The following is a 16,667-nucleotide window of genomic DNA, read 5'->3' on the forward strand; positions in this document are numbered from 1 at the left end:
AGAGGACTCGGTGGTCTTCCGGCTACCCCCTCGCCTTGATCTCCTTCATCTCGCGCAGAGCAGCGCGCAGCTCGAGCTCCTCCGACGTCGCGGGAAGCTCGCCACCCACGTCCACAGCGCCGGCGTAGGTCCTGCCTCCGGCGGCGCCCCGCGCCGCCCGCTCCGCCTCCCTAGCCCGCTGCACCGTCGTCGAGCGCGTCGCCACCGCTGGCGGCGCGGAGAGGCGGGCGCAAGCCGTCGAAGGCCTCTGCTCGGCCGGCGGCGCTGCGGGCCCCGCGCCGCCAGCCGCCTCGTCGCGCCGAAGCGCCTTTGGCGGCTGCGTCGCGGGGCGCGCCGTTGGGGCCGTGCTCGGCGTCGGCGTCGGAGCCGTTGCGGGGCGACGCGTGGCGGACGGGGTGGCAGCGGCAGCGGCAGCGGCGGTGGCGGCGTGCAGCCGTGGCGTGGGCGCCGAGAGGCGAAACTCCTTAGCGACGGTCGGCTTTGGGCGGGCGACGCGAGGGACGCCGAGGTCCTTGCAGCGCCGGGGGGCGAGCACGACGGTGAGAGGGCTTGCGGGGTGTGGCGTCGAGGAGAGGGGGAGGGGGGGGGGAGCAAGAGGTTTCGAAGGCTGTGGGGCGCAGGACGGGCGGGAGGGCGGGTCGGGGCGGCGGGCTTGGGGGGCGGGGGTGGAGGGCGATTGGTGGGGTGGGGGAGCGGGATGGGTGTGAGGCGCCGCGCGCCCCCACTGACTCGAGCACCCGCCGGTTGACTGGGCGCGCCTTGAAGGCCCCTCCCCCAGCCGCCGCCGCCTCGAGCTGTAGCTGCTCGCTCGACTTTGCGCTCGGCCTCGAGCGGCGCCCGGTGTGGAGGACGGGCCGCGGCACCTGCGGCGTCGGGGGCGCTCCGCCACGTCTCTGTGCAGTTGCGTATGACCGTCCGCGCGAGGGGCGGGGGTGGGAGAGGGTCGGAGGAGCAGACGAGAAGCCGGAGCGGGAGTGAGTGTGCCGGCGCTCTGGGGTGCTCGCACCGTCAGCCGGGCCTCGCCGCCCGTCGTGGTCGGGGGCGCGCGCTCGCTCGACTCCGCCTCGGCCTCGGCCTCCATCTCAGCGCCCACCGCACGCGCGGCGGGCCCCGTCCGCGCCGGCCTCGGCTCGGAATGCTCGGACGGCTCGGCTGGCGGAGGTGGAAGCGGCGGCGGTGGGAGGCGCGGCGGCGGTGGGAGGGGCGGCGGCGGTGGGAGGGGCGGCGGCTCGGTCGGCGGCGACGAAGGTCGGCCGGCCAGGGAAGAGTGCTCCCTCTTCTTTTTGGCCGATCGCGTGGACCTCGCGGGCGACACCCAAAAGTCTCGTGGGCGGTCCTCGGCCGCCGCCGGCGCGCCCGCTGAACACGGGAAAGGAGGGGGGATTGTCGGCGCCGAGGCGGGGCGAGAGCGGACACAGGGCAGTCTACGCGCACCCAGCCACGCCTCGGTTGCCGGCGAGAGCGGCGGGTTGTCGTCGCCGAGCTGCTCCATGATGGAGAGGCCGTTGTTCGAAGAGCGCGAAGGAAGAATTTGCCAGCGCGCGCGCAGCAGTACGCGGCACTACGCAGCACTACGCAGCACTACGCGGCACTACCTGTACAGGTATTGCGTGGGGGCGGTACGTATTGCCGTATCACTAGCTCCGAGTAGAGGGGGCGTCCTGCAGTTAACCCTTTTGCTTCATAAGGGTCCTGAGGACCAAATAAATCTCGATATATCTCCAGTCGTAGCGGTGGAACTTTAAAACGGCTCGGTAAATATTTAGCCATATATGAGAGGATTACGGCACAGTGTCGTTTGAGTCGACAGTAACTCTCCCACAGCCCACGTAACTCCGTCTTTTTCAGGCACCCGGAGCCCGCCGCGGCCGCTTCTACGCCGGCGAAGCACCATCAAGCTGCTGTACGGCCCCGGCATCGCCTCCCCTGGCTTAGCTCTCAGTCAAGAGATTGTGCACATGGGTGGCCTCTACAATATACTCACTGACACTGAACCTCCCAGAGCTCGTCCCGGTCCGTCACGGCCATCCTCGTCCTCCGGCGGGCCCCCGGCCGCGGCGCGGTGCGGCGGCGTCACAAATCCGACCACAGAGCACCGGGACGCGGTCGGGCGATCTGAGGCCCAGGTAGGCGAATGCATTGCCCATCCAGGGCTATCACCTGGACCTATCAACAGGCGCCTGCGGCGCCGTGCTCAGGAGTTGGTTTTCACTCGCTCGAAATGTGTACGTAAAAGGGTTAAGGGGAAACCTGGTACGCGGTCCAACTCTCGGAGAGTATTCTCGTATTCGGTTAGCTCCGACCGAGTCCGAGAGAGAGAGGGGGGGGGCGTTCTGCAGTTAAGGGGAAACCCGGTAGCGGTAGGTACACGGAACTAACAAACGAGTGTTAGAGTTGTTTGGTATTGCTAAAAATCTCTCTCGGAACTAACCCTCGGAGACCCGTGTTTACTTTACGGCCCTTTTTCCCTGCGAACGCGCACCCCCCACCCAGGGCTAGGGCTCTCTTGCCTGTCTCTTGCCCGCAACCCGATGCCAATCATCTGGCCCGCTGGGTGTGCTCTTACCTCTTAGCCCACCGGCCCTGGATGGATGTCTGCCAGAGCGCGCCGTCTGTGCAGCTCGAGCGCCGTCAGGTGCAGGGAAGCGTGGCGACGCGGGGACGCGCGGCGGCGGCGGCGAGCAGGCGAGCGGCCCGCGCGCGGCGAGGCAGACAGGTGATCGGCAGGCGGGTCATGGGCCGGAGAGTGACCGCGGCAGCGATCGGAGACGGGCCGATCGTCGCTCGGCCGCAGCTGACCTTGAAGGCGTGCGGAGCGCGACTGTCGGTGTCGGGGGGCGGCCGTCATTTGGCGAGGAGGGAGGACGACAAGTGCGCGTCGTACGGGTCGCTCTTTATCGGCCAGTCGAGCGGACGGGCGTCGGTCAAAGCAAAGAGGGCCGGTGAGGCCGGCGAGATTCGTTGCGAGATACGGTTCGCGCCCATCCAAGTTTGGACGCTCTGGGGACGCGCCGCAAATCAAGCCATTGGAAAGGGGGCTACTGGGGCGGCCAAATTCACACCTCGCGGGACTACTTATGTTTTCGTAAACGTAGTTGTGGCCCCCCGCTACGTCGCACGACTGCGACTGGGTAGCGGGGGGCTAAAATGTGATACTGCGCTGGGTTTTTAGGCATTGTGGGATTGGCACTCCCATCGATCCTCATGACCTCCTGCGGTCTCTGAGATGGACACCAGTGGGTGTGGGACCACAGCCAGGATACACTCGAAGGCTGGGTAAGCAGTAGAGGTCGATACTCGACGCGTCCCACATGGTCTGTGTCTCTCTGTCGGCACGCTGTCGACAGGACGTCGAGCGACACCGGTGGCAGTGCCACCCAGGAGTGGTCGGGCGGTCTCCCGTCATGAGAGAGTCACCATGTGATCCGTATGATGTTTCCTGACAACCACCTCAGTCAACTTTCGTCACAGTTCCCGCTCTGAGAGGGCTGCGGGTCAGTTCGACAGCTGGAGCTCCCGGGGGGTCGACGGGCCCCCGGGGGCGACGGGGGTGCTCTTGGGGGGGGTCCCCCCAGTCAAGGGGGTCTGGGGCGCAGCCCCAGGAGGCCCGCCGCAGGCGCCGATTTTTGGGGGCTTTTTTGACTGATTTTCATGAGGCGTTGCTACTATTTTGGGACCAGTTGAAGCCTAAAAATGGCTACAAATACAGCCACAACAGCTGCTAGTCGTGAGCTGCTACTGTGTGGCAGAGCAGAGAGAGGGCTTTCAGGAGCACTATTCAGTTTGATCCATCTCAACGTTGCGGAGTAGTAACACTGTTCCGTTACCGTGAGCGGCCGGCGGCCGGCGGCGGCCGGTGCGGCACGCGGAGCACTCCGTGAGCAGTGACGGGTGCGGACGAGCGAATGAGAGGTCCCTTTCGGTGAGAGATAGACAGCCCTAGTCTCTAATAACACATCTCCCACAGACAGCGACCTCTCATTCGCTCATCCGCGCCCGCCACTGCTAGTCGGGGCACTCCCGGCGTGCGGCCCGGTCCCGGTCGTCACTCCGGTTGCTCGTGTTCACACCGTCAGAACTCAGCTCCGCTAAGGATTCAGTGTCTGAGACTTGGGCATCTTACACAACTTTTGTAGTAGAGCACAATGGCACCCTTGCATCAAGTGCATCACTTCATTACTAGACCGTACTAGAGGTCCCCGTTTTCGGCCGCCGCGGCCGGAGAGCACCCCCGTCGCCCCCGGGGGCCCGTCGACCCCCCAGGCTGGAGCTGTGTCGCCGGCGTGCGGCGGCCTGCCTCCGGAGGTGCCTCTGAGCTGGACATTTTTTGGTCACCGTGAGAGAATGTGTTCGAAATTTTACTCGGGAACTTCAACTCTGCAGGCGCACCGGCCAGGGCTACTGAGGCGGAGGGGGGGCGCGAGTCGAAAAAAAAGGAAAGTTCCTGACATTTACCTACAATTAAAATACCTGTGTGGGCGACGGCTAGCGCATCACACCCCTCTTCTTACAAGGGTGGGCGACGGCCTCTGGGGGGAGGATGGGGCCCCCGGAGGCACCGTGCGCCGCGCAGCAGTGCGGAAACGGGGCTCCGGCTCCGTTAGTCTCCGTTAGCACCGACTTCCCGAATGAGTACGGTTGAGTAGAGGGCAGATTTGGAGAGATCTCGAGGAGTACATACAGATAGACCCTCCAACCATCAGAAAACTCCGACCTGATCGGTCGTACTGACCGCCGACAGATCACTCCAGACAGCAGACAGGCCGACGTCTGCATTGGTGACACGAGACCACCACGTTTGCCGGTCCAAGAGAGAGGCACCGGCGCTGTCCTGAGAAGGTGCATGGTCCCTCTTGACTGCCCATGCGCGCGAGGCTGTGTAGGCATAGCCTCGAGAGTGCCAGCAGCCAATCCGAGGCAGTTTGTGACGCGCATTGCGTCAGAAGCGTGCACGCGCTGGAAGGACACCTTCCTACTGGCCGTACGATCAGGTCGTCACTGAATGCCGAAGACTAAGGCCGCGAGCTATGCAGGCGGTCAGTTGAGCAGCATGGCACGGTCAGCAGCGCCGAAAGGATGTCGCAAGGCGTGATAGCATGGCCGCAAGTACGCCGAATTCCCATGAAAACAAGTAAAAAATCGCGCGAAAAAGAAAACATGTCAAATAAATCGGCGCCTGCGGCGGGCTGGGGGACCCCATCCCCCCCCGCATGGGTACCCCCTAGGGCCCTCGCCTCCCCCCAGAGGCGACGGCTAGCGCATCACACCCCTCTCCTTAAAAATCCCTGTGTGGTGGCCGGCGCGCCGTCCTCCCATCCCTCCCTTGGTTTGTCTGAGTTTTCTTTCTTTTCTTTCTTTCATTTACCTACAATCGCTGTGAACCCAGCCACGTATTCCTGGCTAAGCCCATCCGGTTCCGCTCTACCCTCTCTCTCCCACTTCACGCCTCCACAAAGAACAGGTGCTGCCCCGGGTCGAGTCCCAGCGAGGAGAGGGAGACGCCGCCGTCCGCTGGCCGCTCCAGCAGGCGGCGCGGGAAACCCGTCGCGAGGCGGAAGCCCGGCGGCAGCGCCTCTCCCGCCGGCGCCTCCGCCTCCGCCAGCCACCAGAGCGCCAGCAGCGGCTCCTCCGGCCGCAGCCGCGCGGTGCCCCGCGTACCGTCGGGCCGCCGGACTGCACACTGCAGGGCGGCCTCCTCCCCGCCGCGTGACCCTAGGAGCGCGCCGAGGGCGTCGGAGGCGACCCTGCGCCGCGCCTCCGCCTCCGCCTCCGCCTCCGCCTTCTCCCTCGCCGCCGCCGCCTCCGCCGCCGCCTCCGCCGCCGCGCACGCCTCCGCCTCCGCCTGCTGCCGCCGCCTCGCCTCCGCCTCCGCCTCCGCCTCCCGCTCCGCCACCCCCTCCGCCTCGGCCGACGGCGCGAGGTCCACCTCGAGGTCGACGTCTACCAAGCACGCGGACCGCACAGGCACGCCTCCGCCGCCTCCGCCTCCGGCCGCCGCGTCCTCCGGCCGCCGCGTCGAGCACGCCGAGCAGCTGGCGCGGCCCGGCGGGTTAATCAGCGTGCAGACGCCGCACGCCCACGGCTTGGCGTCGAGGGACCGCAGCGCGGCGCCCACGTCAAGCATCGTGCCCGGCAACCCGCACCGCTCCCCCGGCGTGCCGCGCAGCGCGGTGACGTCGAGCGCGTGCCGCTGCCCGTCGATCGCCAGCTGGATGGTGTCGCCGACCTGCGGGGAAGGCCCAGGAAGGGGTCCGACAGAGGCCTTCCTTTCTCCGCGGCTCCGCTGCACGCTGCTGCCTAGGGAGTGTCTAGGAAGTGTCTAGGAAGTGGCTCCGCTGCACGCTGCTGCCTAGGGAGTGTCTAGGAAGTGTCTAGGAAGTGGCTCCGCTGCACGCTGCTGCCTAGGGAGTGTCTAGGAAGTGTCTAGGAAGTGGCTCCGCTGCACGCTGCTGCCTAGGAAGTGTCTAGGAAGTGTCTAGGAAGTGGCTCCGCTGCACGCTGCTGCCGCGCACCGAGACGGCGACGAAGCGGTTGATGAGCTGCGTCAGCAGCTGGCGCGGGTCTGCGTCGCGGCCGAGCGAGGCGGCGAACGCGTCTGTGTGGGGCTGGAGCCGGACCCACGTGGCGCGCGGCAACGCGACCACAGAGACGAGTGCCTCCTCGCCGGCAGCGACGCCGAGCGAAGTGAGGACCCAACGCGGGACAAGCGCCGCCGCGAGAGCGCCGCCGTCGAAGCTGCCACCGCCGCCCGCCGCCGCAATGGAGGCGTCTTCGACAAACTCGTCGACTCCGACGCAGACGGCCGACTCGCGGTGGGAAAGCCTACAGGAAGGCTCCGAGAAAGTTCCTGAGAAAGCTCCGAGTATGAAGCAGGCGGCCGCCCCGGTGGGAGCGCCGCAGAAGCAGCGTGCGCGGCAGCTCGCCTGCCGAGGGGGGGGGGGGCGGAGATCACCCGAGACGGGCCCGAGACAGACCCGAGACAGGCCCGAGATGGCCCGAGATGGCCCGAGATAGACCCGAGATGGCCCGAGCTGCTCGCCTCCGAGGACGAGAGCGAGCGCGCGCAGCCACGAGCGAGGGACGACGACCTGCGGGGGCAGAGCTCCGAGACGGGTCCACAGCACCCCACCCGAGGAGAGGCCGCGAGGAGGGCGCCAGCCGCCGCCTTGCCGGTCCCGTCCAGGGTGGGCCTTCCTGCCGCGGCGGCCGAGAGGAGCCGCGCCCGCTGGCTGAAGGTGAGCAGGACCTGTGCATCGCCGGCATCGCCGTCGCGCTTCGGGACGGGAGCCACGCCCTCCCGCTCGCCGCCTGCCGGCTCGTCCGGCTGCTCCGTTCCGCGCAGAAGGGCGGCGACCAGCTCCGCCTGCTCACACTCCAGCGACTGTGAGTGAAGGAACACTCCTCACACTCCAGCGACCAGGCGGCGACCAGCCCGCCTTCTCGACGAGCCCGACCGTCGGTATGCCCCGCGCCTGCAGCCGCGCGCGCAGCTCCCGGATGGGGAGGCCGGAGAGGACAGCCTCGGTCTCCGTGGACATCAGCAGCGCTTGCCGCATCAGCTCCGCCTCCTCCTCCTCGTCACCATCGCCCTCCTCCTCGTCCTCGCCCTCGCCCTCGCCCTCGCCCTCGCCCTCGCCCTCGCCCTCGCCCTCGCCCTCGCCCTCGCCCTCGCCCTCGCCCTCGCCCTCAGGCTCGCCCGCCTGTGCCTCGCGCTCGGACATCTCCTCCGCGTCCTCGTCGCATGAGGCCTCGCATGAGGCCTCAGCTCCGCCGCTGTACCGGTCGGAAACCTCTGCCTCACGCATCGGCGAGTCCGTCACTGTACCCACCTCGTGCGCCATCAGCGCGTCGACGAGGTCGCGCTTGTCGCTGAGGCCGGCGAGGTCCAAGCCCGCGGCGCGACACCGGTGAAGCAGCTCCCGAGTCGGAAGCGATCCGAGGTCGGCGGCGTCCATCGTGGACCAGCGAGAGTGGGTACAAGTCCGCCCACTGGAAATGATTTTCCGTCGACCTCAGGGAATCACAAGCCGGCTTACAGCTGGGGACGGCCGGCTTACAGCTGGCGCACCGCGTCCGCCCCGGGCCGCCCCGGGCCCCCTGCGGCGCGCGGGATGGCGGCAATCGGCGCGCTGATCGCCTGCGCGGCGGCGGCGACGGGCCTCGCACCGTCGCTGCACCTCGCGAGCCTGGGGATGCCGCGCGCCGCGACCTCGGGAGTGCCGCCGCTGGCGCGGCGTCCCGCCTGCCCGGCGGCAGTAGCTCCCTTGAGGAGACATAAGCGTGGACATAAGCGTGGGCGCGTCGCCGAGCTCAGAACGATGCTGCGTGGGCTTGGCCTGGACGAGCAGGGCCGAAAGCCTGAGCTGGTTTGTCGGTATGCGGAGTCGCAATGCGTTGAAGATGAGGACGAGGAGAAGGGGACGAGGAGGAGGAAGAGGACGACGAGGAAGAGGACGATGATGAGGAAGAAGGCGACGAGGAGGAAGGCGCCGAGGAGGAGGAGGGCGAGGGCCACTGCGAGGAGGTGGAGGGCGAGGAGGATGGTTCGTGTCCTCGGGCGCTCAAGGACGTGTACGTGTGTGTGTTGCCTCAATGATCTTATAATGCGCGCGCGGCGCCGCCCCCGCCGAAATACAAACACACCAACACGCGAGATGCGTCGGCAGCGACGCGCACAACCTCTTACGGAGCACCATGTCGTTAGGGTTAGGGTTAGGGTGTTAGGGTTAGGCTGGGTTAGGGTTATAGGGTTAGGGTTAGGGTCAGAGAGTTCAAGCCGTTGTGCAGCCGAAGAGAATGGTCCGGTTTGGGCCGAAACCAATGGAGGAATCAGCGGTCCGTCGACACGAGCTCTCGGTGAATATGCTTTGGGTTCTTCGGGCTAGGGTTAGGGGGGCGGGTTAGGGTTAGGGTTAGGGTTAGGGTTAGGGATTGTTGTCGTCGCACCGCTCTCGATATCTGGTTAAGACAGAGACACGGGCAGCAGACGTGACCCCAGCGACACACCAGAGCACGGCTGGGCGTGTGAGCCGCCATCTTGGACTGTGAGGCGAGTATTTGCAACCGGGAGCTCGCCGCCGCCCCTACACCGCCGCCGCCGCCCTCCCGGTGGCAGAAAATAGCCCAACTCGAAGAGTGCGCCCACCTCTCGGTATGAATCTGGGTGCAGGCGCGGGACTAGAGAGGCACACTGGTGCGCGGTTGGGGGCGCGAGCCGCCATCTTGGACTGTGAGGCGAGTATTTGCAACCGGGAGCTCGCCGCCGCCCCTACACCGCCGCCGCCGCCCTCCCGGTGGCAGATAATAGCCCCAGTCGAAGAGTGCGTCCCGCCCTCGGTATCTGGGTGGCAGGCGGGACTAGAGAGGCACACTGGTGCACGGACGGGGGCGCGGCCGCCATCTTGGACGGTGAGGCGAGTGCGTTTGCAACCGGGAGCCTGCCGCCGCCCGTAGATGGAAGGTCGACGCTGCGGCCTGCGTCGAGAGTGTGTCGACCTCAACTGCTGGGAGAGTTCATCCCACCATCAGCACCGTGTATTCGCTCACAGCACGCCATGATACTCATATAGGTCTAGTGCACACTTCAGCTCAGCGAGACCAATATCTCCAGCCTCCTTCATCTTGGCTTGCTGCTTGGGACATGGGAGCCAACACTTGCAAAAGTGAGTGTCAGAGTGTGTGTCGGAACTCGGTGGAAGCATCCGTCCTCATTCTGAGCAGGGCTGTGCTTTGGTGGGGCTGTGCTTGATCATGTGTGAAGTGGGAGTGCGTGCCGGCGCTGTCTGAGGGTAAAACAGGCATGAAATAGCCTCGTGTGGGGTGTTATGAGCCGGTGTGAGCTTGGAGACCCGAGATAAGTGCGGTTTGGGACAGCTCGGGCTTGCTACCGATGGGCCTGGGCCAGGAGAGCGGCAGGGAAGGCGAGGTGGTGAGCTGGCAGGCTGGGGAGTCGGCATGTGTGCGTGTCGCGATGAGCCTGCCAAAAAGCGTTGTTTGCGGCTATTGCTCAAGAATTTGGGAGAGAAGGCCTGCGTTTTATGACTGCATCCGTGCGTTTGGTGCATGAGGGCTGTGGATCGGGACATATCACGGTCGATGGCGCCGATAACGACCTCCGGAATGCCCTCGCAATCGCTTGGCATGGGGCCACCGGGACAATCTCGAGGCCTCTCCGTGGCATCACGAGCCGGTGTGAGCTTGGAGACCCGAGATAAGTGCGGTTTGGGACAGCTCGGGCTTGCTACCGATAGGCCTGGGCCAGGGGAGCGGCAGGGAAGGCGAGGCGGTGAGCTGAGAGGCTGGAGAGTCCGCGTGTGACCTTGTCGCGATGAAGTGCCACGAAGCGCTACTTCCTGCTCCCAGCTCACCGCCTTGCCTTCCCTGCCGCCCTCCTGGCCCAGACCCATCAGTAGCACGCCCGAGCTGTCCCGAACCGCACTTACCTTGGGTCTGCAAGCTCACACCGGCTCGTGATGGCACGCAGAGGGCTCGAGATTGTCTCCGGTGGACCCCATCCGAGGCGATTGCGAGGGCTTTCCGGAGGCCATCACCGGCGCCACCGACCGTGAAATGTCCCGACCCGCAGCCCTCATGCACCAGGCGCATAGATGCAGTCATAATATGTAGGCCTTCTCTCCCGACGTTTTGAGCAATAGCCGCAAAAGGTGCTTTTCGGCAGTTCATCGCGACACGTCCAGGTGCCGACGAAGCGGCTTCCCAGCTCACCACCTCGCCTTCTCTGTCGCTCTCCTGGCCCAGGACCATCGGTAGCATGCCTGAGCTATCCCGAACCGCACTTGTCTCGGGTGTTCAAGCTCACACCGGCTCGTGATGCCACGGAGAGGGCTCGAGATTGTCCCGGTGGCCGGTGGACCCATCCGAGGCGATTGCGAGAGGGCATTTCGGAGGTCATTATATCGGCGCCACGCGATATCCCGTCCCGCAGTCCTCATGCACCAGGGGCATGGGTTCAGTCATAATATGTAGGCCTTCGCTCCCACAGTTTTGAGCAATCGCCGCAAACATGCGCTTCTTGGCACTTGTGTGCGCGAACACGCGGTCACACGCCGCGCGGACTCTCCAGCCTCGCTCAGCTCACCACCTCGCCATCTCTGTCGCTCTCCTGGCCCAGGCCCATCCGTAGCAAGCCCGAGCTGTCCCAAACCGCACTTATCTCGGGCCGTCAAGCTCACACCGGCTCAAACGACCCACATACGGGCCCTCACACGCACATTACAGATCATAGACGCCACCGAACCCGCCGCCCGGACGCGCGGGTACGCACCGCCGCGCGTGCCGTCGCCGCGAGTACGGGAGCGAGCACGCGTGTGTGCGCCGCGCCTTCGGCCGGTCGCCCTCGCCGCCGCCACAGCGCTGCCACGGCGGCAGCAGCCTCGGCGCCGCCGCCCGCCGCCGCCCAGACGCGCGGGTACGCCGCGCCGCGCGTGCCGTCGCCGTCGAGCGAGCGCCACGGTGCCGGTCGTCGCCGCGCGCGAGCAAGCGTGGCGCTCCTTCTGCTGCAGGCGCGGCGGGCAGCGCCCGCTACGACGCCTCGCAGGCTGAGCCTCGGCGGCGTCGAGGTCGGTCGCGCTCGCTCCCGCGGGCGCGGCGGTCGCCACCGATCCGGACGCGGCCATGGCGGCCCTCGCGGCCGGCGCGCAAGCCGCAGAGCCTGCCGGAGGTGCCACCCGAGCGGCGAGGTGAGTCGGTGGCGGCGGTGGCGAGGCCTATGGCGGTGCGAGCGGGGCTGATAGAGGCTCGTCGATAGTGCATCGGCTCGGAGGCTGCGATTAGCGGCTAATCACCAGGTGAACGCAACTGCGCCGCTCGCCACCAAAACGCCGCCGAGAGCCGCCGCCGGCTGCGTCGCGACCGCCGCCGCGCGGCTCGCGGCGGTGGACCCAGCGTCGCCGCTCGGAGCCGCCTATATACTCGACCAAGACTCGGGCTCACGGCCGGGTGAGCGACGGGCTGGTTGACGGCCGCCGGCGACCTAGCACGGCGCTGCACGCCGCCGAGACGCCGCCGAGAGCCGCCGCCGGCTGCGTCGCGACCGCCGCCGCGCGGCTCGCGGCGGTGGACCCAGCATCTCCGCTCGGCGCCGCCTATATACTCGACCGAGACTCGGGTCACGGCCGGGAGAGCGACGGGGCTGGTAGACGGCTGCCGGCGACCTAGCACGGCGCTACACGCCGCAGAGACGCCGCCGAGAGCCGCCGCCGGCTGCGTCGCGACAACTGAGTCCGCGCGCCACGCGCGGGCGAGGGGAGCGGCGACGGGGCGGTGGGCGACGAGCCGCAGCAGCTGCGCCTAAAAATGAGGTGGCGGCGGGAACTAGAGCGTCATCTGCTGCCGTGCGGGGAAGCGATCACCGCCCTCGAGCGCGCCGCGGCAGTAGTCCGTCCGAACCAACGCGACAGCTCGGTCCGCGCGCCGTGCTCGCGCGGCGGTGAGGGGGGCGGCGGTGGGCGGTGCCGGCGGCGAGCCGCAGCAGCGCAACGGCCACGCAAAGGCTGCGGCCTGAGAGCGCCGGAGAGGAGGCGCTCAAGATGGTGGCGCATGTCAACAGCGCTCCTCCGGAGCAATCGATTCGGAGACCTCGCCGCCGCCTCGCCGCGGGGCTGAGCCGGCACAACCTTCGGGCTTTCATGTCTGCGGCCGCCCGCCACCGAGGAGCGCCTTTTTCTTTTTTGTCGTACTGCAACTCAAAACAACTTACCTTCCTACCGTCACGCCTACCTACCTTATCCACTAGCTCTCGAACCAAAACACACATCATCAGTTGCGGAAGGCTCGAGTTGTACTCTGATACAGACTACCCAACCCACACACTGAGTGAGGGCCAGGTTGCAGGCAGGCAGCCCTGGTCGATCGAAATAAATACAAGCCGGCAAAGCCGGCGGTCGCAGCCGTGCTCTAGAGAGATATCGCAGTCTCAAGTGAGCTTCCAGGCTGAGCCGGTGCAGCGTTTGCCGGAGCAGCAGCCGTCGCCGAAGAATAATCGTATCCCCACGCCCCGTATTCGAACCCCTCGTCGCATATCTCGTCTTGTGCCTCACCCGCCCTCGCCACCGAGTCTGCCCAATTGTCGCTCTCCGCTGCCGGTGCTGGCGTGTCTCCTAGGTAGCTGTTGAGAGCTTGCACAAACTCATCGAGTGAATGCACGACGACAAACACAGCACCCGCCCGAACCAACCGTGTGCGCCACTCCTGTTGGCGCGTTGCAGCCGAGCACCGGGTACTTTCACCTCGACTGCCAAGCCGATCTCGTTGAAGGCTCCTCGCCAGTGCACGAAAACATCCGGGTAGCCGCTCGAGCTCCCGGTTGTTCGGAGTGCGTTCCATCGTATGGCGCCAAGGCGACCGCCGCCAAGGAAGGCGCCATTGACAGAACCCACAAAGGGCATGTCAGGCCAGTGTTCGCGCAAAAAGTGAGCGATTGCCTTCTGTATCTCATGCTCGCGGCGATGCCGAGAACGCGTCATGTTGAGCACGGCGCGACTGTTATGACTTTGCGAAAAAAGTTTGTTTTAGAATCGCGAGTGTTCAGTGAGATCAATCGAATAAGTACACTATAGTCCCGGTGACCACCCGCAACCATTCGAGGCGATTTGCAACGCTTTTACTGCATTTTTTTGAAAAACCCCACCCTATATGAGATACCAAGCCTGGGTATTTCGATTGCGGCTGTAAGTTCACTGTAAGACTTATCTTGTTTTGTTTGTGAGCTGTGAAACGCATCCATGGAAAACAATATTTCCTGGCCCGTGCGCTGGGTTCCGGAGCCAGATAGGGGGTCAAACCTGGCGAGGCACTCCCACGCCTCAGGTCATGCGCCCCCGGGCAAGGGAACCCGAGATGCCGGGCAAGGGCGTAGAAGACCCTTATGCCGGGGTGTGGGGCGTGCCTTGGCGAGGTCCTCCAAGGCTGGAAGTCGCTCGCCAGGGCAAACGGGAAATGCGACTTCTGCTGACGTTCCTCCTCGTCTTCCTCGCCTACCTCGACATTTGCACTCCGCCCACGCGGCTCCCTGACGAGGTGGACGGCGCGGACGCCGTCGGAGCGGCAATGGACGGCCTCTGGCGGCTCACGCCGGCTCAGCAAGCGCTGGCCGCCGCCGCAGCGACCGCGGCGAATATGGTGTGGTGCCGCTTCGCCTTTGGTGACCACCGCAAGATGCCCGCGACATGGTGCGCCGCTGGGCTGCTCGTCGGCCTGTCCGGCTGGGCACTGCGGCAGTGGTCCAAGGCTGTGCTCGCCGACAGCTTCTCGTACCAGATCTCTGCGCCACCCTCTCTCCTCAGCGGCGGGCCGTACACCTACCTGGTCCACCCCGGCTACAGCGGCATCTACCTCCACCTCGCCGGCGCCTCCATGCTCAACATGGGAGGCAGCAAATGGCTGCGCGTACCTGTGACCGTCGCGACCGTTGCCCTCGCCGTCGCGGTCGGAGGGAAGCACCGGGTGGCACCGGAAGAGCGGCTGCTCCAATCGCAGTTTGGAGACGCGTGGGCCGCGCACGTCCAGGCTAGGTGGAGGCTGCTGGCGTACCCCGCCTGAGCGCTGCGCCTGTGGTCCGCGGCCCCGGCTGGTACGTTTCACACTAGGAGCCAAAGCGCTGCAGTGGTGCATGGACATGCGTGACTGGCGTGTGATGAATATTTCGAATCTCTCGTCGTAGTGTGCGCGGGGAGAGGGCGTGTGTGCGGGGGCGCCCGTGAGGCGCGTGAGCGCCACGCGCCGGCGCGGACAGAGAATATCTCAGCGGGACAGCGGCGGGATCGGAACCCAGGACGGGGGGCGCCAAGACGGCGGCGAAGCCGTGGAGGAGAGGGGGGGGGGAAGAAGGGCGGGCGTGTCTCACCGCAAACAACCTGCCGTCTCCAGTCTGTCCTGGTGTCCAAACTTCAGCACTTAACGCCACAATTCTCACGCCACCTACGATGAGTCCGACTTCCACTTCGGTTGGTTACCAGATCAGACACACACACCAGAGAGAGCGAGAGGCACGCGAGAGAGTGTGCCACGAGGAAACCCACACCGCCGCATTACGTACATACCACTGTGTGCTACACAAGGTCGACATCAAAGACGTGGTATTCTCAAGGGGAGCATACTGTTCGGAACGGCGCTGCGCAGCTCACGCTGCACGCCTGCTGCGACGTCGCACTCTGTGCGCCCGGCCTGACCAGACCGTGCGCATGGTGCGCGCCTGCAGATGCGCAGCAGCGCCGACTCCTCCGTACACGCCCCGACCCCTGGAAGCGTCTCGCCAGGGGCCCTCACCAGTCTTCAGGGTGGACCGTACTCGCCCTAGGCAGCGGCAACGGCAGCGCAGAGCGCAAACATGGAGCCCCGCTAGACTAGTCCCATGGCGGGAGGGCGGCCGGGGGGGTCTATGCGGCGCCGCTCGCAGCAGCGATCCGCTCGATCCGCTCGCGCTGCTGTATCCACTTGCGCAGCTGGCACGCCTGCGGCGCGGGGGATGGGCAAGGGCAGTTGGCGTGGTTAGCCGAGGTTCGGCAAGGAGGGCGGCGGCGCGTGGAGGGCGCGTCACCTCGACCTCGGGGTGATTGCGGCACGTCGGCTTGATGCGTGAGGACACCGGCCGCTGCATAGCCTGCGCGAGCAGGCGGGTCGGCAGTCGGGGGAGGGAAGGAGGCTGCCTCGCAGGACGGGGCTCGGCGCGGCGCCTCGCGCACGACTTCCAGCTTGAAGGCGGCCGAGTGGTAGCGGCGCTTCTGCGCCTGGCTCTTCTCTCGCTTCTTCGACGGGGGTGCGAGCCGCGGGCCGCACTTCGCGCTGGCCGTAAGGATCATGCCGCCTCCCTGGCAGTAAGGATCAGGCGCGAGGGAGAAGAACTGCAGCAGGCCCGCCGCCTCGATCTGCTCGACATCGGCTCCGGTTTCGGAGACGCGCGCGACCGCGCCGAGCTTGGAGGCCGACTCGGCCGGAGAAGTCGGCTCGGGCGACTCCGCTGCGTGAGCGGGCAGCATGGACAAACTAATGACTAGTCTATACCCCTGACGTAATTGTGGTTGGGCCGAGCAGCTACCCGGGTACTGTGAACAGACTGTGAATGTGAATTTCGACATAACTGGCCCAACCCTCCATCATTCGCCTTTCCACCCCTACAGTCCAAAGCAAAAGTCTTTGCCGGCACACACACACAAACAAAATGGAGCGGGGCTAGGGTTGCGCAGCTATCGTGAACAGGAGCGAGTTCGCGCTGCGCTAGGCTCAGACGGCACCCGCGGGGATGGTTGTGTGGTTGCCTCCTCGACTCGGACGGCCGCCTCAGAGGGCGGGAATGCTTCCTCTCGCCCTCTCACCCGCGGGAGATGGCCGAGTCCACGGAGCCGCACGCTGCCTCTCCTTGGACGCAAGGCTCCGACTTCTATAGAGAAAACCCCATCTGCTGGCCCTCGCCCTCAGTTGCCAGGGCTGTGGGCTGCAGAATTGGCGTCGGTGGCATCTACGCAGGCTCTGCAGCGTGATGGCTCGAGGCCGCACTTTTTTGAGGGCCATGAAATTTAAGGTGTTGCTGCGCAAAAGGGGCGGGGCGCGGGCGCGCGCGGCTCGCCTAGAGCTCGTTTTGGAGATCAGACCTTTCGATGATTCATGCTTTCTAGCATGTCTTGAGCACTTGAGCACTTGATAGGGTCGAT

At 65.9% G+C, this 16,667-nt stretch overlaps 4 protein-coding genes across 4 annotated transcripts in view; 1 reads left to right on the forward strand and 3 right to left on the reverse strand.

The window, feature by feature from the left end:
- Window positions 1-1,081, reverse strand: part of EMIHUDRAFT_211078 (hypothetical protein) — a gene marked incomplete at both ends in the record, with an annotated part of 3,268 nt that extends 2,187 nt beyond the window's left edge. Inside the window, 2 exons of the mRNA XM_005768401.1 lie at window positions 738-863; window positions 1,007-1,081. Of these exons, the coding sequence (XP_005768458.1) occupies window positions 738-863; window positions 1,007-1,081 (201 nt within the window). The remainder of the gene's footprint in view (window positions 1-737; window positions 864-1,006) is intronic.
- A 4,359-nt stretch (window positions 1,082-5,440) lies between these two features.
- On the reverse strand, window positions 5,441-7,955 carry EMIHUDRAFT_103113 (hypothetical protein; the record flags this gene model as incomplete). The annotated part of the gene is made up of 4 exons (XM_005768402.1): window positions 5,441-6,226; window positions 6,513-6,822; window positions 7,125-7,363; window positions 7,407-7,955. The coding sequence occupies 4 exons, from the start codon at window positions 7,953-7,955 to the stop codon at window positions 5,441-5,443; spliced, it is 1,884 nt and encodes a 627-aa protein (XP_005768459.1).
- Window positions 7,956-13,931: 5,976 nt separating this feature from the next.
- EMIHUDRAFT_436681 (hypothetical protein) lies at window positions 13,932-14,935 on the forward strand. Its single transcript, XM_005768403.1, has one exon. The coding sequence runs from the start codon at window positions 13,957-13,959 to the stop codon at window positions 14,557-14,559; it is 603 nt and encodes a 200-aa protein (XP_005768460.1). The 5' UTR covers window positions 13,932-13,956; the 3' UTR covers window positions 14,560-14,935.
- EMIHUDRAFT_436682 (hypothetical protein) lies at window positions 14,896-16,025 on the reverse strand. The gene is made up of 3 exons (XM_005768404.1): window positions 15,693-16,025; window positions 15,557-15,619; window positions 14,896-15,470 (listed from the first exon to the last, which is right to left on the reverse strand). Exons 1-3 carry the CDS (start codon window positions 15,993-15,995, stop codon window positions 15,396-15,398), a joined length of 441 nt encoding a protein of 146 aa, XP_005768461.1. The 5' UTR covers window positions 15,996-16,025; the 3' UTR covers window positions 14,896-15,395.
- Window positions 16,026-16,667: the final 642 nt, after the last annotated feature.

Source organism: Emiliania huxleyi, assembly GCF_000372725.1.
Source record: "Emiliania huxleyi CCMP1516 unplaced genomic scaffold EMIHUscaffold_46, whole genome shotgun sequence".
In the NCBI taxonomy this organism is placed as follows: domain Eukaryota; phylum Haptophyta; order Isochrysidales; family Noelaerhabdaceae; genus Emiliania; species Emiliania huxleyi.